The following is a 23,239-nucleotide window of genomic DNA, read 5'->3' as shown; positions in this document are numbered from 1 at the left end:
ACATCAGGGAGGGGGAAAAGTTACTTGGACACTTTGTACCAGGAGTCAGTCACACCTGTGAGGATAGGGTCTTTTGAATTGGAAGGTGGTCAGTGACAGGAGGGTGTGACTGTAGTTAAAACAGGTAAGGGGACCCAGAGGGCAGGAGTATCAGCTTCTGCAATTGTCCAACAGGTCTGAGGTTCTTTCAACTTATTTGGATGAGAGTGGGGGCTGCAGGGTGGATGGGCTGACACACCGTAGCACTGTGGTACCAGGAGTCATTCAAGTGGGGGGAGCACAAAGGAATGTAGTGCTAGTAGGGGACAATATAGTAAAGGGGATTGACATTTTTCTCTGAAGCAAGGAGCGAGAGTCCAGACAGCTATGTTGCCTGCCCAGTGCCAGGGTTAGGGGCATTTGCTCAGAGCTGGAGAGGAACTTGCAGTGGGAGGGGGAGGATCCAGTGGTCGTGGCCCATGTAGGTACTAACAACATAGGCAGAATGAGGAAGGATGTTCTGCATAGCCAGTATGAGGAGCTAGGTACCAAATTAAGAAACAGAAACTCAAAATGTAATAATTTCTGGATTATTACCTGAGCCATGTGCAACTTGGCATAGGACAAATAAGATTAGAGAAATGAATGCGTAGCTCAAAGATTGATGTGGGAGAAGTGGGTTCTGGTTCACAGGACACTGACACCAGTATTGGGGAAAGTGGGATCTATACTGTTGGATGGTCTACACTTGAACTGTGCTGGGGCTGCACAACTAGGGAAGTAGAGAGGATTTTAAACTGAATAGTGGGGACAAGAGATCAAATTTGGGAAGATGTGGTAGACCAAAGTGCAAAGACAAGGCAAGAGAGAAAGGTACTAATATGGGAAATGATAAACAGACCGTGACAGGAAGAGCCAGAGTGTACAAATCTAAGAGTAAATCAGTAGATAAGGCTCGACGCTACAAAAATAATAAAAGGACAAAATTAAAGTCTCTGTATCTAAACACATGTAGCATTCAAAACAAAACAGATGAACTGCTAGCGCAAATAGAAATAAATAGACAAGTGCATCCAAACTAGTATTTTAAACTTAAATAAGGGCAATTATGAGGGCATGAAAGTGGAGCTAGCTAAAATGAACTGGCAAATGAGGTTAAGGGATAGGTCAATAGAGATTCAGTGGCAGACATTTAAAGGGATATTTCAGAATACACAGAATAGATACGTTCTAAAGGGAAAGAAAAATTCCAAGGGGAGGGCCTGACAATGTTAGAAATGCAGGTCCATTAAGGGTGAATTGAGAGCAGGTGATGCTCATTGAAGCCTGTACTTAAGAAGTGGGTTTTTCACCAGTTGGAGGGTTTTGCTTCTGAACAGGGAAACAATCCAGAAGGGAAGAATGGAAACTAGGATTTCTACTGAACTATAATTTAACAATAAAATAGTTATGATTCACAGAATGTCTTCTGCTGCCTGCTTCAGTAAATAGATATCCACCTATTAAACAGGGCCCATCATCCATGATTAACTAAAAAAGTTAAAGACAATAGAAAATGCATATAATTGCACAAAAATGGGTGACAGGTCAGAAGACTGGAAAGAATATAAAGAATAGCAAAGAGTGACGAAAAGATTAATGAGAGAAAAATTAGAATACAAGAGAAAGCTAGCTAGTAATTTAAAAGACAGATAGTAAGAGTTTCTATAGATATTTAAATAAGAAAAGGGTTAACCAAGTGAGCGTTGGTCCTATAGAAAGTACATCTGGAGAATTAATAATGGAAAGTAGGGAGATGGTGGACGAATTAAACAGGTATTTTGCATTGGTCTTCACTAATAGGGGGCACAAGTAACACCCCAAAATTAGCTCTAAGTCAGGAAATGGAAGGGAGGGAGGAACTCAGGAAAACTATAATCACCAGGGAAGCGGCATTGAGCAAATTGTTGCAGCTGTGGGCTGACAAATCCCTGGGTCCAGATAGACTTCACCCTAAGATCTTGAAAGAAGTGGTCAGCACTGGTTTTAATTTTCCAAAATTCCCTAAAATTGGGGAAGGTTCCCCATGACTGGAAAATAGCAAATGTAACTCCTTTATTCAAAAAAGGGAGGGAGACAGAAAGTAGGAAACTACAGGCCAGTTAGTCCAACATCTGTCACAGGGAAAATGTTAGAAGCTATTATTATTGGGGAGGTGATATTTTCACTGGACTAGTATTCCAGAGACCCAGGTTAATGCTCTGCGGACCCGGATTCGAATCCCACCATGACAGATGGTGAATTCTGAATCCAATAAAAAAAACAGGAATTAAAAGTCTGATGATGAATATAAAACCCATTTGATTCACTGATGTCCTTTCGGGGGTGAAATCTGCTGTCTTTACCTGGTCTAGCCTACATGTGACTCCAGAATCACAGCAATGTGGTTGACTCTTAAATGCCCTCTGAACAATTAGGGATAGGCAATAGATGTTGACCTATACAGTGACATCCCATGAACAAATAAAAAACAATAAGTTATAGCAGGGCACAAGGTAATCAGGCAGAGTCAACATCGTTTTGTGAAAGGGAAAGAGTTCTTTGAAGGAGTCACATGTGGATAAAGGGGACCCAGTGGAGGTCAGATTTCCAGAAGGCATTTGATAATGTTCTATATAAATGTTATTGTTGAAAATAAAAGCTCATGGTGTAGCGGGTAGCATATTGGCATGGATAGAAGATTGGCTAGCTAAAGGAAGCAGAGAGTTAGCATAAATGGGTCGTTTTCTGGTTGGCAGAATGTGATGTGCCACAGGGATCAGTGCTGGGGCCTCAGCTTCTTCCAATTTATATAAATGAAGGGTCCAAAGATATGGTTGCTAGATTTGCTGGTGACACAAAGATAGGTAGGAAAGTAGATTGTGAAGATGGCATAAGGAGGTTACAAAGGGGCATAGATGGGTTAAGCGAGCGGGCAAAGATCTGACAAATGGAGCATAATGTGTGAAAATGTGAAATTGTCTATTTTGGCAGGAAGAGCAAGAAAGAAGCTTATTATCTAAATGGTGAGAGATCGCAGAGTTTTGAGGTTCAGAAGGATCTAAGGGTCCTAGTGTACGAATCATAAAAGGCTAGTATGCAGGTACAGCTGGTAATTAGGAAAGTGAATAGAATATTATCGTTTATTGTGGTGGGAAATTAATTACAAAAATAGGGAGGTTCTTAAGACAGAGATGAGGATGATTTTTTTCTCTGAGTGGTGGTGAGTCTTTGGAACTCTCTTCCTCAAAAGGAGGTGGAAGCAGAGTCTTTGAATATTTTTAAGACAGAGCTAGATAGATTCTTGATTAACAAGGGGGTAAAAGGTTATCGGGGGTAGGCAGGAATGTGGGGTAGAGGTTACAATCAGATCTTACTGAATGGCAGAGCAGGCTCAAAGGGCCGAGTGGCCCACTCCTACTCCTGATTCGTATGTTTGTATGTTTTTGATTCTGGTTGGGGTAGTTTTGAGACCTGCTTTCTCTCCCTGCCCCCAAAAGTGGAAGGCAATGGCAAACCACCACTCACAAAATCAGCCAAGAAAACGGCTTGCTTTTTAAAAATTCATTCATGGGATGTGGGCTTCGCTGACTGGACCAGCATTTATTGCCCATCCCTAGTTGTCCTTGAGAATATGTTGGTGAGCTGCCTTCGTGAACCGCTGTAATCCATGTGATTAGGTACCCCCACAGTGCTGTTAGGAAGGGAGTTCCAGGATATTGACCCAGCGACAGTGAAGGAATGGCAATATATTTCCAAGTCAGGATGGTGGGGGGAACTTCCAGGTGGTGGTATTCCCACCTATCTGCTGCCATGGCTGAAGATGAAATATCAGCAGACAACGGTCCAAGGGCAGAACAGACAAGAATGAATGAACAATGTTAAGTAGGGCTTTTTTGTGGGGAAATCAAAGTAAAAATAGCAGGAGAGAAAAACAAGATTAAGTCATGTGGTAGAGTTTGATCACACCAAATTTGGATTTTAAAAACCTGTAAGAGAGAGGAGGAAGATGAAAGGAGATAAGAAGTTCCACAAGTCAGTGCCTGATTTCACCCAAGTCGTCATTCTTGTACTGATCTGTATTACTTCTCCCCATTCCAGCTTACTGCTTATGATATAGTACAACAGATATTGGCCCTATAGAAGTTACAATAATTCAAGGTGCTGCTTATACTGTAACTAATATTGCAAAGTAAAATAATTTGCAATCTCAAAATGAAAGATTTTACACTCACGGTTAGAACATGGCTACGGAGATGCTCAAGTCGAGTGAATCTCTTCCCACAGGAGTCGCAGGGATATGGTCGCTCCCCCGTATGTGATCGAAGATGTCGCTTCAAGTCAGATTTCCGTTTCACTGTATGCGTACAGAATGGGCACTTGAATCTCATTTTTGGTAACATATTGCAGTCTCCTTAGAAAAGATGCAAATGTTCAATACAATTATACAGACACTAAAATATTTACAGTGTTCTAAATCCGCATATAACCAGATGAGAGAACACAAACATAAAAGTTATAAAGAAAAAAGGCTGGTCAGTGGCATTTAAATTGTGGATAATCTTGGAATAAGGAAAATATACTGATGCTGCATTCAAAGCTTGTACGCTCATCACAATCTTTTGCACTTTTTCAATTCATACTCAAAAGGGACAATATACATCATCTTAACTTTTTTTCTCCTGCACATTTGAAATTTGCTATTAGACATGAATTAAAATGAGCAACAGTATCTTTCAAATTACTAACCACTGAAATACCTACATGCAGCTAGAACTTACACAGATTTGATCTCATATATGTGGGGTTTACTGTCTTCAAATAAACAAACTAGATAAAGCAGCTTTACATAAGGAGACAAAGATACCCAGACATTGAAACACCCTAGAACTGTACCCTTCACCCCAATCTGACATGAGACATGCACCACTTTTACCTGCACCTTCTCCACTCCAGTCACCCACAACTTCCAGAATTGTAGGCATTGGAGGATACCAGTCTTCAGCCTTTCGACCTCTACCTCGAGAAGGTTGCCGTATTGAGTCACCGTTTCTGCGTGGCAATGGCCAGTCTCTGGGCAAAACATCTGGCTCATGCCTGAATTGATAACTCACATGAGGGGCACTCAGCTCAGAATCTGGTGTTCTTTTCTCCTCAGCTTGGGAAACAGTGTTTATGCTTTCAGATGTTCTCGAAGTCACACTAGAACCACACAGACTACTGACTTTGAAAACAGAGAGTTCAGGTATTTCCTGATGTGCTCGATTATTGACAAAAGAGTTTGGCAGCTGATCTCTGGGAGAATGCTGAAGGTTTGCGACTGGCTGATGAAAGTTGAAGTTTCTCCAGGAGTGCCCAACAATAGCCCCCAGATCTGTGTTTTTCTGAACATGAACAGAGCTAGCTTCCAGACCACGGTTACTGGTATACAGAGATGACATATCCCCACACTTATTCTCACCATTACTGGAATGGTTGAAGTATCTCTCTTTCTCACTGATGTCCAGAGAAGATTTGATGAAGCTTTTGCAGACACTGATCACATCAGTCATTTGCAAGTAGCTGGCAGCTGACATCACATCAATCACATTTTGGCTTGTGAGGGACAACCTCCCTGAATAAATGAAGTCCAAAATAATTGTAAATGCATCAGCGGAAAATACGTCAAAAGTGGCAACCGTGGGCTGTCCCACATCTTGTGCATTATGCAGGAGGAGCATCCGAAAGTAGCCACTGCTGGCAAACAAAACATTACGATGGCCCTTGAAGACTCTTCCTTCCACGATGATGCTGCAGTCACAAAACATTTCTTGTTTGCGCTGTTCATTTAACTGTTGAAGCAAGCGGGCTTGGTGAGAGGAGATCTCCATTTTGAAAACAATCTACTGTGACCTTCGTCTGCTGTGGGTATGAAGGACATCACTTTACTAATGACAGAATTAAGTCTCAATCCATTCCAAGTACATTTAAAAAAAAATCTGTATTAGGCGATAAGGAAGAGTAATGTAAAAGGTCCACTTTATTAAACCAAATATATTTAATACCAGGTTCTTAGAGTGCCCATCTGCATTGCTTTGTAATAAATCTATACATGAGAAACAATTCTCAGTTGAATCCTGTTCCTGTCTATTTTCTATACTTTTAAGATTGTTGCTTAAAACCAACCTGTAAGCAAACATTTTACGTAGAAAGTGCTCCATTAACATCACAAATAACACAATAACACACAGGATTGTGGGCCGTGCACCTAAATCATTTCAATGTAACAGAACCAACAAGTTCTTTGAGGAGTGTTTTTGGATACTGATGCTATGGGGTGACACAAACTAAGTTGCTTTTCCAAAAACATAAATTCAATCCTGCAAGGCATGTAAATGTAGAATTTCATACATTTGAGAGTCAGCAGCAAGGCAACTATTTTATTTGCTGAATTCAAACCAAAAGATTAAATTATTGTTCTTTCTCATCTCCAATCAAGTGCTATGTTTGACATACATACAGATGCAAATACGTCTGTAAAATGAAACACAGGCAATCCTATCTCACCCAACCTTCCGGCTCAGGCCGGGTGAGATCTGGGCAGGGCAGTGCGCCCCCAGGACCCAGCATCAAAGGGCTGTAGAGTTGAAGGTAAGTAAACCTTGCCCCCCCCACTTTTTTTTTACAGCACTAGCTGCCATAAACCAGGTCAGTTTAAAGGTCCAGCCAGATTTAAAAGGCCTTTGATAAGGTAATTGGATAAGATTGGGCGGCTCAGGTCAGGTTAGAACCTTGGGCTGGGGGCAGGGTGTTAGGTCGGGTCCCGCTTTGAGAGGGGTGGGGGTGGGGGAGAGTCAGGCCTGATGAAGGGGCAGAGTGAATCCCAAGGTCTGGGGAGTTGCCGTTGCGGGATGATGTCCCTTGGGGGTGGGGAGAATCCAATGGTGGGGGGGCATCCTGTGGATCTGTACAACTGTTACCCAGAAGTTAGAAAATATTTAAATTTTCCTGTTTCTTTTCTTTTAATTGCTCATGGGATGTGGGCGCCACTGGCCCTAATTGCTCTTCAGTGTGGCAAGTCACATGTAAGGTAAGGACAGCAGATTTCCTTCTCTAAAGGAGATGAGTGAACCAGATGGGTTTTCATGACATTCATGGTCATCATTAGATTTTTAATTCCAGATTCTTTACTGAATTCAATTTTCACCATCTACCATGGTGGGATTCGAACCTGGGTCCTTAGAGTACAAGCCCAGTGACAATACCACTACACCATCACCTCCCCGGGTAAGTATTGATGTAACAGTGGAACCATCCGAAGTTTGTGATTTAAATCACGTTTTCGGATGGTTCCCAGTGCAGGGCAATTGCCCATCAGAAGTTTGCGCTCCTGGGAAATCACTGTGCAAACCTTACCTAGGAACATCCGGGTGAGGGGGGTTTCCCTAGTGCATCTTTGGGATACCGCCCCCTAATACAATGCCCCGGAGTTCAGAAGTTACAGCCCACATGTCACAATGAAGCACCTTTTTCCAGCTTGACCCCATTATACCAAAACTAGGGGCTATAATTTTTTTTTTTCATATTCGTTCATGGGATGTGGACGTCTCTGGCTAGGCCAGCATTTATTGCCCATCCCTAATTGCTCTTGTTCAGGGGGCATTTAAGAGTCAACCACTTTGCTATGGGTCTGGAGTCACATGTAGGCCAGACCAGGCAAGGATGGCAGATTGCTTCCTTAAAGGACATCAGTAAGATTGTCACTAGTAAATTCAACAGGGAATTCAGAAGAAACTTCTTTATACCCAGAGTGTGGTAACAATGTGGAACTCACCACCACAGGGAGGAGTTGAAGCAAATAGTAAAGATGGATTCAAAGGGAAGATGGATATACAGAGGAGGGAGAAAACGTGAAAGATATGCAGATAGGATTGGATGAAGAGGCAAGGGAGGAGGCCAGGATGCAGCATAAGCGGCAGCATAGATCGGCTTGTTTCTGTGCTGTAGATACTATATAATTCAATGTACCAGAAGATCTAGCCTCATATTACACCAGCTTCCTCTTCCTTAATGCAAAAACCATGCAAGAAAAATTCTGCTATCAGAATGGTGACAGCTAACGACAACATGTTCAGATTCCAAAAAAAAAACCTCAAGAAATATAAAGAAACCCCAATATGATCAAGGGTTGGAAAGTTCAATAATGCTAAAGTGAAATATTATTACTTTTACTGCTTGGTTGCTTTTGTAGGGCAAGCAGAAGTTTCAGTTTCCTCTTGTTGGAAGTACTTGTATTTCTTCACCTTAGTCAGAAGGTTAAAAAAATTGGGAGAATCTATTAATTGTGTAAATGCATTGTGAGGTGGCAAGAGCTTTTAAACAACTTCAACTATTACACTCTGTCTGAACATTCTGAATCTGGTCCCTTCACAAGCATCCTATTCACTCAGAGTCATAGAGTCAGAGTCATTACAAGAAGACCATTCGGCCCTTGAAGTCCCTCGAGCAATCCAATCAGTCCTGTACCATCTCCCTAACCCTGCAAGTTTATTTCCCTCAAGTACCCATCCAATTTCCTTTTGAAATTATTTATCAGCTTTGCTTCGCATCACCACCCTCATAGGCAGAGTGTTCCAGGTCATTATCACTTGTTTTGTAAAAAGTTCTTCCTCTCACCTGTGTCTCTTGCCAAAAACCTTAAAATCTGTGTGCCCTAGACTTCTACCATCAGCTAATGGGAGCAACTTTTCTTTGCCTACCTTATCTAAATCTGTCATAATCTTGTGCACCTCTGTCAAATCTCCCCTTAATCTCTTTTGCTACAAGAACAATCCCAGCTTTTCCAACCTAACCTTGTAGCTAAGCCCCTCACCTCTGAAACCATTCTGATAAATCTCTATATCTATATGAAGGACACTCACATCCTTTCTAAAGTGTCTTTACTCATATACATGCAATAACTTTCTATATTTACAGATAGGAATATGAAATTTATATTTGAATTTTTTTTTTAGTTATGCACTTTGAAGTTTTGCTTGTAGAAATTAGAATTTCGCTCTGAAATCCCAAGAGCTTTGCTGGGAATCAAGATCACCATGGGCTGAGATTTCAGTTCAACCATGCCACAAAGAATTGTCCAAACCAACAATACTAAACAGTTTAGCTGATCATTTATCTCACTGATTGCAGGACTTTGATGTACACAAATTGGCTGCCCCCTTTCCTGCAACAGTGACGACACATTAAAAGTACTTGGTTAGTTGTAAAACACTTTAGGAAGCCCCGAGATCATGACATATACTATATAAATGCAAGTTCTTTCTTCAAGGAGCTCTGTCTCTTAATTTGGTAGTGAATGCTATAGAAGTGTGATTAATACCATGATCCCACCAACTAACTGCTAAAGGAACTTGTGTTTTTATTATGTGGAGAATACTATTAGTTTTATCTCATTAAGGCTTTGTTATTGTGAGTGAGAAGAATACAGCATCTTAATTATGTAATTAAGGCATAGAAGACAGCAAATTACGACAAGCGGCTGTTTTTCTGACTGGAGAGCAGAATGCAGTGGGGATCCCCGGGGAGTGTATTAAAACCATTGCTCTCCTTGTTACATATAAATTACCTGGACTTCGCTATAGGGAATACAATTTTGAACTTTGTGGGGGATACAAAACCTGACAATGTAGTAAATAGAGCAGGGATAACAGACTTCCGGTGCACCTAGAAAGGCTGGCAAATTTGGCAGGTGGAATTTAATGTGGATTAAGTGCGAAGTGATGCACTTTGGGAGGAACAACTTGGACAAACCAGTACAACTGAAATAATGCTATTTTGTAGGAACTGCAAGATGAGAGCGACCTGGGAGTACATAATCACAAAGTTAGAAGCTGGCCAGGCAAATTGATAGGGCAGTTAGGAAAGCCTATGGGATACTTGGCTTTGTAAATTGGGGCATTCAATATAAAAACAAGGCAACCATGCAAAACCATTACAAAATACTGGTTAGGCCTCAGCTAGGGTATTGTTTACTCTCTGGGCACGACACTTGAGGAAGAAGGTCAAGTTCTTGGATAGGATCCAGAGCTGATTTACCAGAGTGGTACCAAGGATGAGGGAGCTCAGTTATATGGCAAGATTGGACAAGTTGGGATTGTTCTTCCCAGAGCGGAGAAGGATAAGGGGAGATTTAACAAAGGTATTTAAAATTATGTGGCCTTTTGATGGAGCAGATAAGGAGAAATAGTTCCCTCTGCACTGGGCACCATTAACCAGAGGTTATAGATTTAAAATAATTATCAAAACTAGAAGGGAAATAAGCAACATATTTTTACCCCACAGGGAGGGCTGTTAAAATCTGGAACACCCTACTTTGAAGTATGGGGAAGCAGATTTCACAGGAACCTTGAAATGGAAACTGGGACATGTACTCTAAGAGGACTAATTAGCAGGGTTATGGGGAAAAGGCTGGGGTGTGGGATTTAATTGGTTAGTTCTTTCAACAAACTGATACAGGCACAATGGGAAGATAGAACCTTGCAGCAATGACAAAGGCCTAAGATTCCATATTTCTATCTGGTTGCATCCCCATTCTTGAGGATGTAGGATAGTATAGTGACCGAGTTTAAAAAAAAAAAAATTCTATGCTCTGTCTGAAAAATACAACTTTCTTTCATCATAATTTTTCATTATAAATTTCAATCCACATTTACGGGGGAACTGATTCATGTATCACACTGCAATTACACTCTTGCCACTTATAGTGCTAAAGTGCCTCGGTTTAGACACAATAGAGAAACAGCAAATCTCCATCAACTTTTACTTCTCTGCTTACCAAACTACCATATAAGGTTTACTAATTAATATGTAAAAAAATGAAAATTTTATAAAAAAAGACAATGTATGACTTTAATTCAGAATTACACAATCTGGTTGTCTATCTGATGAAGAGTCATTCGGACTCGAAACGTTAACTGTGTTCCTCTCCGCAGATGCTGTCAGACCTGAGTTTTTCAAGCTATTTTTGCTTTTGTTTCAGATTTCCAGCATCTGCTTTTATCTGGTTGTCTATCTTCTGCCCTCCAAACCCACTTTATTTGATCTTAAATCCTTATATTCAACATCACAGGAGATTAACTTAAAAAAAAGTTTACCAAGATAAATTTAATTTATATTTAAAAAGAACAAAGCATACAACACTTTAAAAATGGTAAATCAATCAACTGTTAGGTAAATCAGCATATTTCCCGATTCATGTCAACTCAGCTCAGGTTCCCAAATCCCATCTTAATCTAATGATACCAGCTGAGGAACAGGACTGCCTTTGCTGTGATGCCCCTCACACTCAAATAGCCTGCTGATACTCACATATTAACAACAATCACTTGAGGAGTACTTGGAGTAAGTGGTGCCCTAAAAATCAGAATTGGACAATGAAGGGAATGCATTGTTTTTTTTCCCCTTGTCTTAAAATATAATTTTCTCCAAATGAAATAAAAATGCACAGCTCAGGTTACAAACGTGCGAGGGACTCAAATTGGACCAAACTCACTGCGCGCGCAATATCGCTCATAGAACCCGCCCATCTTCTGTACCCGATTGTAATTGGTCGGTTCAAGTGCCAATCAAATAGAAGCGAGACAATGGATAACAATAGCGAGGAACGCCCGGATCCAATCCGCCCGCTCAGAGCGAGCAGCGCGCGCAGGCAGCCCGGGAACAACCGCCCGTGCTTAGTACAAACCGTGGGTTCGTCGCGCGCTGCCCGCCACCAACCGACCGACCGCTCGCCCCGCGCTTCCCACCACCGACCGACCGCCCGGTCACCACGCGCTGCCCGCCGCCACCGCCCGCTCACTACGCGCTGCCCGCCGCCACCGCCCGCCCACTTGAGGCACCCTTGTAGAGCCCAGGGAACCCCCAACCCCCCCCACCCCCACCCCCTTACCGGAACAGCTTCCCGGATCGCTGAATACTGACTGAAACACCCGCTTTCCCCCGGCCCCCCGAGTCACTGCTGCACACCGGACGCTATCACCCTCTTCACAATCCCGGCCACGGAGAGGCCAGTGTACCACCCGCTCTACGGACCCCCAGCCGATACTCCCTCCCTGGGGTAACCGACGGACTCTCCACTCAGCAGCCCCGGGTGTTTCCCTGAATGAATCCCAGTAGAAAACCCTGAACCTTTTTCTTACCCACGACCGACGCTGTACTCCGCCCGGTCCGACCCGGACGTGCTTTTTAACGCCCGGATTTACACCCGGAGGCACTTAAAGGCGAAATACAACATGAACCATTCAAGCGCAATTGTCAGTCCAATTGCAGTGATTGAAGTTGTTTTGGCTGCTTTTGAGTTTCCCATCAGTTTCGATGCTATAATTTTATTTTTTAAAAGGGTTGATCTTGAAACAGCAGCCAGCTCCTATTTTCCATTGGTCTGAAGACCCTCTCCAAAATGGTTTTACATTGCAGGAACGACTGAGAGTTACATAGTTGGCATTGTACAACTAGTTCACGGAAGACATATCCTTTACGCAGTGGGGCTATTAACAATTAAAAGACCAGAAAATGAAAGTGACTTAGGAGTCTTAAACTCCATACTGTAACACCCAATGAAGGTAATCCAGGAGTGCATATTACAAGAAGACATTCGTAAATTGTGGACCATTTGTATAATGCTGTGTTAGGTTTCAACCCTCAAAAACACAGGACCAGAATGGTAGTGAATAATCGTCAAAGCAAAGTAAATTAAACACATTGAACAACCTAACCTTGTAGCTAAAATCCTGCAAGCTTTAAAATCCATATAGACAACATTCATCACATTGCTTTCAACAACCTTCTCCGTTACTTCAAAAACTTCAATTAGATCAGCCTTTAACAAATCAATTCTTTAATTATTTCAAACCCGAGTGCCTGTAGACTTTATTCCCCAATTATTGTTTCTAAAACCTTACCCATCATGGACGTTAAACTGAACAACCTGTAGTTACTAAGAACGTGCTTACCACGTCTCAAGCCTCTAGCACTGCCCCCGTATCTAGGGAAGATTATAACCAGTCCTTCTGCTTTCTCTATCTCCACTTTCCTTTGCAATCTGGGGTGCAAGCCATTCAGACCAGGTAACTTACCCACATTACCATTTTCATTTTATCCATAACAGAATATTTACAGTGCAGAAGGAGGCCATTCAGCCCATCTAATCTACACTGGCTCTGAAAGCATTCCACCTAGTCCCACTCCCCTGCCTTATCCCCATATCCTTGCACATTACTTCTTTTCAGGTAGAAATCCAATTCACTTTTGAATACCTACTTCAAACCTGCCTCCACCACCCTTTTAGGAAGTTCGTTCCAGACTCTAACCACCCTCTGGGTGAAAAAAATTTTTCCTCATCACATTTACTCCTTTTGCCAATTATTTTGAATCTGTGCCCTCTAGTTCCTGATGCACTCGAGTGGGAACAGTTTCTTACTATTTACCCCATCCATACACCTCAGGATCTTGAATACCTCTATCAAGTCTCCTGTCAGCCATCCTTTCTCCGCAGGAAACAGTCCTAAATTCTCCCTATCCTCATAGCTACAGCTCTTTATCCCTAGAATTATTCTTGTGAATCTCCTCTGTATTCTCCAATGCCTTCACATCGATCCTCAATTATGGCACACAGAACTGGACACAGTACTTCAGATGAGGCCTAACTAGTGTCTTGTACTAGTTCAACATGACCTCCTTACTCTTGTACTCAATGTCCCTATTAATAAAGCCTAAGATATTATAGGCTTTATTAACTGCTCTCTCAATATGCCCTGCCATCTTCAATGATCTATGTCCATATATACCATGGTCCCTCTGTTCCTGCACCTCCTTTAGAGTCTTTTTATTTTATACTGTCACCATATTCTTCCTGCCAAAATGGATCACCTCACACTTCTCTTCATCTGCCACTTGTCTGCCCAATCCACCAACATGTCTATGTCCAATTGACATTTCCAATCTTCGTATCATCTGCAAATTTTGAAATCATGCCCTGAACACCACAGTCTAGGCCATTAATATACAACAGGAACAGCAAGGGTCCCAAAACTGACCCCTGGGGAACTCCACTACAAACCTTCGTCCAATCTGAAAAACAAACATTTATCACTACTCTGTTTCCTGTCACTCAGACAATTTCTTATCCAAGTACCTACTTTTTAATTCCATGAACTAGAATTTTGCTCACAACTCTGTTGTGTGGCACTGTATCAAATGCCTTTTGAAAATCCATATACACCACATCAACAGTGCTTCCCTTATCAACATTCTCTGTTAACCTCCTTAAAAAACTCTAGCAAGTTAGTTAAACATGATTTCCCCCTTAATGAATCCCTGCTGGCTTTCCTTAATTATCCTGCACTTGTCAAAGTGGCTATAGTTTCCAGAAGTTTCCCTGCCACTGAGGTCAAACTGATTGGTCTGTAGTTGCCAGCTTTATCCTTGCATCCCTTTTAGCAACTCCTCCTCCTAAATTGTTACACAATTCACAATTTTCCAGTCCTCAGGCACCTCCCGTGTCTAAAAAACACAAAGATTATCACTAGTGCCTCCGCAATTTCCACACTCACTTCCCTCAGTACCCTTGGATGCATCTCATCCGGTCCTGGTATTTTAGGTAAAGATAGCCTTTCTAAAACCTCCTCAATTGTAAATTCTTCCAGTGTACCAGTTACCTCCTCTCTCACCTCAGCCTGGGTAGACATCTACTTCCTTTGTAAAGACAGATGCAAAGTATTTGTTCAACACCTCCGCTGTTTCTCCATCCTCCACATGCAAATCCCCTTTTTTGTCCTTAATCAGTCCTAATTTTTCTTTTATTACCCTTTATTATTTACATGCTTATAAAAGGGAATTCCAAGGTCTTCTATGTTAGCTGCCAGCCTTTTTTTTCATGCTCTCTCCTTGCTTTTCTTATTGGTTTCATTATCTCTACCATTTCCAATTCTACAAATATTTTGTCAGCATCTTTAGTAAATATCAATACAAAATACTTGTTTAAGTATTCTAGCCCTGCCCTATGCCTCTATGCACACATTACCCTCTTTGCCTATCACTATCTGCTTACTATTTACATGCTGGTAGAAGACTTTTAGCTTCCCTTTGATGTTAACTAACATTCTATTCTCATATTCTCTCTTTGCCAGTCTTATTTTCCTCTCCACCATCCCTCAACATATTGTATTTGGCCAGCTTCTCACTTGAATTCAACTGACATGCATCGTATACCCTCTCTTTTTTTGTTTCATCATATTCTCTATCTCAATATCCAAGGAGCCCTGGTTCCCCGACTTTTCACCCTTGTTGGAACGTACCTAATCTGTACCTGAAACATTTCATATAAAAGATCATCCATTGTTCTGTTCCTGCCAGTCTTTGGTTCCATTTTACCTTGGCTAGATACCCTCTCATCCCATTGAAATTAGCCATTTTCCAATTTAGAAGTTCTACTCTAGATTTTTCTTTGCTCTTATCAATTCCGAATTTAAACCTTATGTACAATGATCATTCTTAGCCAAGTATACCCTCACAAACACTTGGTCGACCTCATTCCACAGCAACAGATCCACAATGCCTCCTTCTTAGTTAGACACAGAATATAATGATCAAGAAAGTTCTCCTGAATACATTTTAGATTCCTCTTCCTCCTTACCCTTTAGAACTATCCCAATCAATATTTGGATAATTAACATTCCCCAGTTTCACCACACTATACTTCTTGCACATCTGATTTCCCTGCAGATTTACTTTTATATCTCTATGTAAAGAAGTTATTGGAAAAAACTCGAGGGAAAGTATTAATACTTGTTTAAGTAAAGTAGTGTTCGGCCATCTTGATTGAATTTTTTGAGAAGGTCATTTGCTGCATTCTACATGGATTTTAGCAAGCATTTTGGATTTGTCCAACATGACAGACTGGTCAGTAAAGTCCATGGGATTTCAAGGAAAAGTGGTAAATTGGATCTAAAATTATCTCAGTGGCAGGAAGCAAAGGACAACAGTCGACAGGTGTTTTGTAGCTGAAGGGCTGATTCCAGTAGGGTTCCATAGAACCATAATGTCCCTTGCCTTTTGTGGTATATATGAATGATTTAGAGTTAAATGCAGGGGGAAAGATCAAGAAGTTTGCAAATGATGCACAAAATGGCCATGTGATTGAGTGAGGAAGAAAGCTGTAAATTGCAGAAAGATGTTAATGGACTGGTCAAGTGGTCAGAAAAGTGGCAAATGGAAATTCAATCAAGTGTGAGGTACTGCATTTGGAGAGTAGAAATAAGACAAGGGAATACACAATAAACGTAAAGTTACTGAGAGGTGTAGAGGAACAGAGGAACCTTAGAGTGCATGTCCACAGAACCCCAAAGGTAGCAGGAGAGCTAGATAAGTTGAATAAGATGACGCACAGGATATTTTACTTTATTAGCGGAGGCACAGAACACAAGAGCAGGGAGGTTATGCTAGAACTGCATAAAACACTATGTAGGCCACAGCTAGATTACTGCATACAATTCTGATCAATAATCGCAGGAAAGATGTGATCACATTAGGTAGAATATAGTTGAGATTTACGAGGATGTTGCCATGACTGGAGAATTTTAGCTACGAGGAAAGTGACAACAGAGGAGGCAGAGAAGAAATTTAATTGAGGTGTATAAAATTATAAGGGGCCTAAGTAGAGTGGATAGGAAGGATGTATTTCCTTTAGCAGAGAGGTCAATAACTGGGGGATATTGATTGAAAAGTAACTGGTAGAAGAATTAGGGAAATTTGAGGATAATCTTTTTCTTCAGAAGTTAATGGGGGCCTGGAGTTCACTGTCTGAAAGGGTGGTAGAGGCAGAAAACATCATTACATTTAAAAAAGTATTTGGATAACCCAGCGGTTCTCAAAAGTTCACTGAAGAACCCCTTTTCAAAGGGATTAGTAAACAAGGATCCCCACCTAAATTATACTTTATAATGCTGAGAATATAAAAGTGCTGCCATGTAACGATTGTTTCAATAACCATTTTAAGATGACATATCAGTGAGACGGTGTGCCATTCCTTATCACAGAATCACAGTGCAGAAGAGGCCCTTCGGCCCATCGAGTCTGCACCATGTGAGAAATACCTGACCTACCTAATCTCATTTACCAGCACTTGGCCCATAGCCTTAAATGTTATGGCATGCCAAGTGCTCATCCAGGTACTTTTTAAAGGATGACAGGCAACCTCCGCCTCCACCACCCTCCCAGGCTGTGCATTCCAGACTGTCACCACCCTCTGGGTAAAAAAGTTTTGCCTCACATCCCCCCTAAACCTCCTGCCCCTCACCTTGAACTTATGCCCCCTTGTGATTGACCCTTCAACTAAGGGGAACAGCTGCTCCCTATCCATGCCCCTCAATCTTGTACACCTCGATCAGGTCACCCCTCAGTCTTCTCTGCTCCAATGAAAACAATCCAAGTCTATCCAACTTCTCTTCATAAATGTTTCATCCCAGGCAACATCCTGGTGAATCTCCTCTGCACCCCCTCTAGTGCAATCACATCCTTCCTATAATGTGGCGACCAGAACTGCACACAGTACTCCAGCTGTGGCCTCACCAAGGTTCTATACAACTCCAACATGACCTCCCTACTTTTGTAATCTATGCCTCGATTGATAAAGGCAAGTGTCCCATATGCCTTTTTCACCACCCCACTAACATGCCTCTCCACCTTCAGAGATCTATGGACACACATGCCAAGGTCCCTTTGTTCCTCAGAACTTCCTTGTGCCATGGCATTCATTGAATACTTCCTTGGCAAATTACTCCTTCCAAAGTGTATCACCTCACACTTTTCAGGGTTAAATTCCATCTGCCACTTATCTGCCCATTTGACCATCCTGTCTATAACTTCCTGTAGCCCAAGACACTCAACCTCACTGTTAACCACCCGGCCAATCTTTGGGTCATCCGCAAACTTACTAATCCTACCCCCCATAGTCATCTATATCGTTTATATAAATGACGAATAATAGGGGAGCGAGCACAGATCCCTGTGGTTCACCATTGGACACTGGCTTCCAGTCACTAAAACATCCTTCTGTCATCACCCTCTGCCTCCTACAACTAAACCTTATCAAATTACCCTGTATCCCATGTGCCTTTGCCTGTCTTTCCTTGGCAGGAGCCCGGGGACAGTAGATCATGAAGAGACCCAGACACAAGGGAGGCAAGATCACATCTGCAAACACCACTCAATTGCTTATTTATCCAGAGTGCCCTGAGCAGTCACCCCCTTGTAAGGCTTGTCCTGCATCGTGGACCCCCCATAGGTCTCTGCAGATTTCAGGGTCAGTTTGAGAACTACGGCAGTAATCGATCAAGCTGTGAACCAAGAGCTAGAAAGTGAGATAAAAGCAAAATACTGCGGATGAAAGTGGAGTTAGGAACGATAGTTATTTTTCAGTTGACAGACACAACGGCCTAAATACATTCCTTTTGTGCCATAAGCTTCTATGATTCCACTCTTGCTGTTGGTTCTATTTTACATTTATCAGGTTCTCTAAAACCAGAATTTATCTCCAGATGTATTTCATGTGATGTCTGCAATTTTGTATCTTAACCTGAAAAGCATCCAGCAAGGCAATGACCATCTTATTTTAATTCTTCAAAAGACACTTTTTGTGTCTGAAACGTCTAAACAGCTGCCACTGGTATATTTGATGGCTTCATTTTCAAACTTTATTTCTGAACTATTTTAGCTTTTGACCTCAAATGGAAATTCTATATATATCTGAAGAAGTTTGGTTTTCCCCTTTCACACAATAATGCTCCCTGCCACTTCAACAATACTCAACTGAGTAAAAGCTTAAAAAGTTTAATTTTGCTCCCATGTTTTGGGCAGCTTTCCTGTCTCTCTCTCTCTCTCTTACATACCTAGCAAATAACAAGCTTGTTACTTTCTCCTCTTGGATAACTATAAATACAAATTGTTGTTGCTGTAAGAATCCATCAACACTTCTAACTCCACAATGGACAAATGAAAAATCACAGTTGAACAATCTTCCAAAAAAGAGAAAGAAACCCAGTTAGTTAGTTTTTATTTTTAAAAAAACTGAGGTAATAAGTAGAGAAGGCAAGCAGCTACCAATCTAGATGAACTTTGAACAGTAACTAGCATCTAACTGACCTCAGGAGCCATTTAGACTACATCCCCACAAAGAGTACCTGAGTAAGGAAGGCGGTGGCACAGTGATAATGTCACCTAACTAGTAATCCAGAGGCCCAGGCTATTGCTCTGGGGATACGAGTTTGAATCCAGCTGTAGAATTTAAATTCAGTTAATAAAGCTGAAATTTAATAGCGACCATTAAAAAAAAATCCATCTGGTTCAATAATGTCCCTTTTTTTAAAAAAAAAGTAAATCTTCACTTGGTCTGGCCTACAATCCACACCCACAGCAATGTTATTGACTCTTAAAAGTCCTCTGGCCTGCCAAGCCACTCATTTGTATCAAACCTCTATAAAAAGGAATGAAACCGGACAGATCACAAGATATCAACCTAGGCAAACCAAGCCCTGTTGACCCTGCAAGGTTCTCCTTGTTAACATCTGGGGGTTTGTGCAAATATTGGAAGAGTTGTCCCACAGACTAGTCAGCTAGCCTGACATAATCATACCTACAGACAATATCCCAGACATCACCAGAGGTGGCAGCATAATAGTATAAAGTCAGGAGGGAGTTGCATTAGGAGTTCTCAACATTGACTCCAGACCCCATGGAGTCTCATGCAATCAGGTCAAACATGGGTAAGGAAACCTTCTGCTGGTTACCACCTGCCACCCATACCCTCAGCTGATGAATCAGTACTCCTCCATGTTGAACAGCACTTGGTGGAAGCACTGAGAGTGGCTAGGGTACAAAGTTTGCTCTGGGTGGGGAACTTCAATGTCCATCACCAAGAGTGGCTTGGTAGCACCACTACTGACTGAGCAGGCTGAGTCCTAAAAGATATAGCTGCTAGACTGGGTTTGTGGCACATAGTGAGGGAGCCAATAAGAAGGAAAAACCTAATTGACCTCGTCCTCACCAGTCACAGGTGCATTTGTTCATCACAGTGTTGGTAGGAGTAACCACTGCACAGTCCTTGTGGAGACGAAGTCCCATCTTCACACTGAGGGTACCCTCCATCGTGTTGTGTGACACTACCACCATGCTAAATGGGATAGCTTTCAAACACATCTAGCAACTCAAAACAAGGCATCCATGAGGCACTGTGGGCCATCAGCAGCAGAATTGTATACAATCACAACCTGTAACCTCATTGCCCTGCATATTCCCCACTCTACCATTACCATCAAACTGAGGGATCAACCCTGGTTCAAGGAAGAGTACAGGAGGGCATGACAGGAGCAGCACCGGGCATACCTAAAAATGAGGTGCCAACCTGGTAAAGCTACAGCACTGAACTACTTGCATGCCAAACAGGAAAGCAGCATGCGATAGACAAAGCTAAGCATTCCCACAACCAATGGATCAGGTCTAAGTTCTGCCACACCCAGTCATGAATGGTGGTGGCCAATTAAACAACTAACTGGAGGAGAAAGCTCCACAAATATCCCATCCTCAACAATGGAGGAGCCCAGCACATTAATGCAAGACATTTCTGTTCTGTTGAAGGGTCATGAGGACTCGAAACGTCAACTTTGCTCTTCTCCGCCAATGCTGCCAGACCTGCTGAGTTTTTCCAGGTATTTGTTTTTGTAATGCAAAAGACAAAGTTGAAGCATTTGCAACAATCATTAGCCATAAATAGTGAGCAGATGATCCATCTTGGCCCCCTCCTTAGGTCCCCCAACATCACTAATGCCAGTCTTCAGCCAACTCAATTCACTCCATGTGATATCAAGAAATGGCTGAAGGCAGCGATTACTGCAAAGGCTATGGGCTCTGACAACATTCCAGCAATAGTGCTGAAGACTTCTAGTGCAGAATTAGTTGTGCCTTTAGCCAAGCTGTTCTGGTACAGCTACAACACTGGCATCTACCCAGCATGTGGAAAACTACCCAGGTTATGCCCTGTCCACAAAAAAACAGGACAAATCCAACCTGCCAATTAGTACTCCAGTCTACTCTCAATCATCAGTAAAATGATGGAAAGGGTTGTCAACAGTGCTGTCAAGTGGCATGTAATCAGAAATAACCTGCTCAATGATGCAATTTGGGTTCCGACAGGGCCACTCAGCTCCTGACTTCATTACAGCCTTAGTCCTAACACGGACAAAAGAGCTGAACTCCAGAGGTGAGGCGAGAATGATTGTTCTTGACATCTAGGCAGCATTTGACTGACTATGGTATCCAAGGAGCTCTAGCAAAATTGGAGTCCATGGAAATTGGGGGGAAAACTCTCCACTGTTGGAATCATACCTATCACAAAGAACGATGGTTGTGTTTGTTGCAGGTCAATTGTCACAGTCCCAGGACTCACTGCAGGAGTTCCTCAGGGTAGAGTCCTTGGCCCAACCATCTTCAGCTACTTTCATTAATGACCTTTCTTCCATCATAAGATCAGAAGTGGGGATGTTCACTGATGATTGCACAATGTCCAGCACCATTCCCAACTCCTCAGATACTGAAACAGTCCATGCCCATATGCAGCAAGATCTGGATAAAATTCAGGCTTGGGCTCATAATTGGCAAGTAACATTCTCTCGGGCCCTGCTGCAGTCTGCCTGACAGCAGACGTGGTTGGTTTGATTGTTAGTGATCAAAGGGAGGCTTAGATTGTTTTACTGTGAAGCTGCAAGGGTTTTTACACTCGGACACAATGGCAGCATTCTGAGTGTACAACGAGTAAACTCTGAGTCTCCCAAAGTCCCAGAAAGGTATTGAAAGTATAGGGGTTGTAAACAGTTGTGCTGTAAACTGTCCATTTACTTCTAAGGTGAAAGAGAATTGGGGTCAAGAATAGCTCATCATCATTTATTCCTAGATGCAAGGCTAATATGTTTCACATTGCCATGGGGAAAGAGGGCAGAGGAACCATTTTTGAGATCAGGTTACAGGCTTCCCTAAAAAAAAACCAATGAAATCACAGACAGCAATTTTTGTGATCAGCAGAGAGACGAGGGTGCTTGGCTTTGCAAACTACCACAGCCAGATGTAGGAGTTGGTCTCTAGTCAAAGAGGGACATCCTGCAGCTCTCCAAGGATTCTGAGAGTGTTGTCCTGGCATGCCCAGAGGAAGAAGGGTCATTGGACAAGCTTTATTGTTGGTGATAGATTTAAGAAATTCTCCAAAAAACTGAGGAAAGCACTTGGAGATGGTTACTTGAAGCTACTACTTAGCGAAACAGGGCTTTGGGAACCCATTGGAAGATGGGAGCAACTGTGAATTGTTTGCTACAAAGACTGTAGTTACATGGAGAGTGTAATGTGTGATATGTATAAAAGGGGAATGTACCTCTCTATAGTTTAAAGTATAAGTTAACTACAAAAAGGAAATAATGTTTAGTCAATAATGCTTTCGGTTGTAAAATCTTGTGATATCATTCTTCTTTCAACAAATAACTGGGAGTTCAAAACTCTTTTTAAAAAGTTGTCACTATGGAGATTGTGACCACAGCCAAGATAGTTACCTGGATTACTCACCGAGAATACTAAGTGATTTTAAAAGGACAGGATGGATTAGCAGCTAAACAGCACAATCATACTACCCATCCTAGACAAATCGACAAGACATATGTACTGGTCTCCAGCAAATAGTAATTGTCACATTTTGGGATTTTTGATCTTTTTCACAAAAAAGATTTAAAAATGAATTATGATACAGCATAATTAAACTTTAAAGCAAAGTTAATTTGCACACACTTATAAAGCTATAGGCTGCAACCTCAGAGAAGAGCTTTGAAGTGTCCATAACAACAGGGGATATTAAGCATTTAATTTTTTTTTCTCGCATGGACTAACAGAACATCCAGAACCTACTAAGATGGGGCTGGTTTAATTATTGAACCCAGCACGTGGTGTCTTGTGATCATATCTCCTAGGAGGGGGACAGTCAGTTTGGCTGCCAGACATACTAGAAAATGCCCAATGGGGGAAATGTGTCAGAGATATTGCTCTTTCCTTTCCTATGAATGCAGGGTGGGAAAAGGAGGGGAAAGAGAGACATGGGCAATCAACCATTTTTAAAATAGAATTACAAATTGAAGGCCTGGGAGCTTAGATGCAGGAGGTTAGTTCTTGCAGTTAA

The 23,239-nt window shown here is 41.9% G+C and overlaps 1 protein-coding gene across 8 annotated transcripts in view; it reads right to left on the bottom strand.

Moving 5' to 3' along the window:
• LOC121291448 (zinc finger and BTB domain-containing protein 8A-like) overlaps positions 1-23,239 on the bottom strand; it is a 31,584-nt gene that overhangs the window by 3,523 nt on the left and 4,822 nt on the right. For 3 of the 8 annotated variants that reach the window (XM_041212632.1, XM_041212631.1, XM_041212628.1), the window contains 2 exons: positions 4,934-5,898; positions 4,233-4,411 (listed from right to left, as the gene is read on the bottom strand). In XM_041212632.1, the coding sequence (XP_041068566.1) occupies positions 4,233-4,411; positions 4,934-5,867 (1,113 nt within the window). In that variant the 5' untranslated portion in view covers positions 5,868-5,898. Of the gene's footprint in view, positions 1-4,232; positions 4,412-4,933; positions 5,899-8,202; positions 8,280-11,343; positions 11,362-12,173; positions 12,218-23,239 lie in introns of those variants that run through there. The other 5 variants (XM_041212633.1, XM_041212636.1, XM_041212635.1 and 2 more) reach the window with 5 other exon arrangements.

The sequence above is a fragment of the Carcharodon carcharias genome, chromosome 19 (genome assembly GCF_017639515.1).
Source record: "Carcharodon carcharias isolate sCarCar2 chromosome 19, sCarCar2.pri, whole genome shotgun sequence".
NCBI lineage: Eukaryota > Metazoa > Chordata > Chondrichthyes > Lamniformes > Lamnidae > Carcharodon > Carcharodon carcharias.
This window is presented reverse-complemented; position numbering and strand designations above follow the sequence as displayed.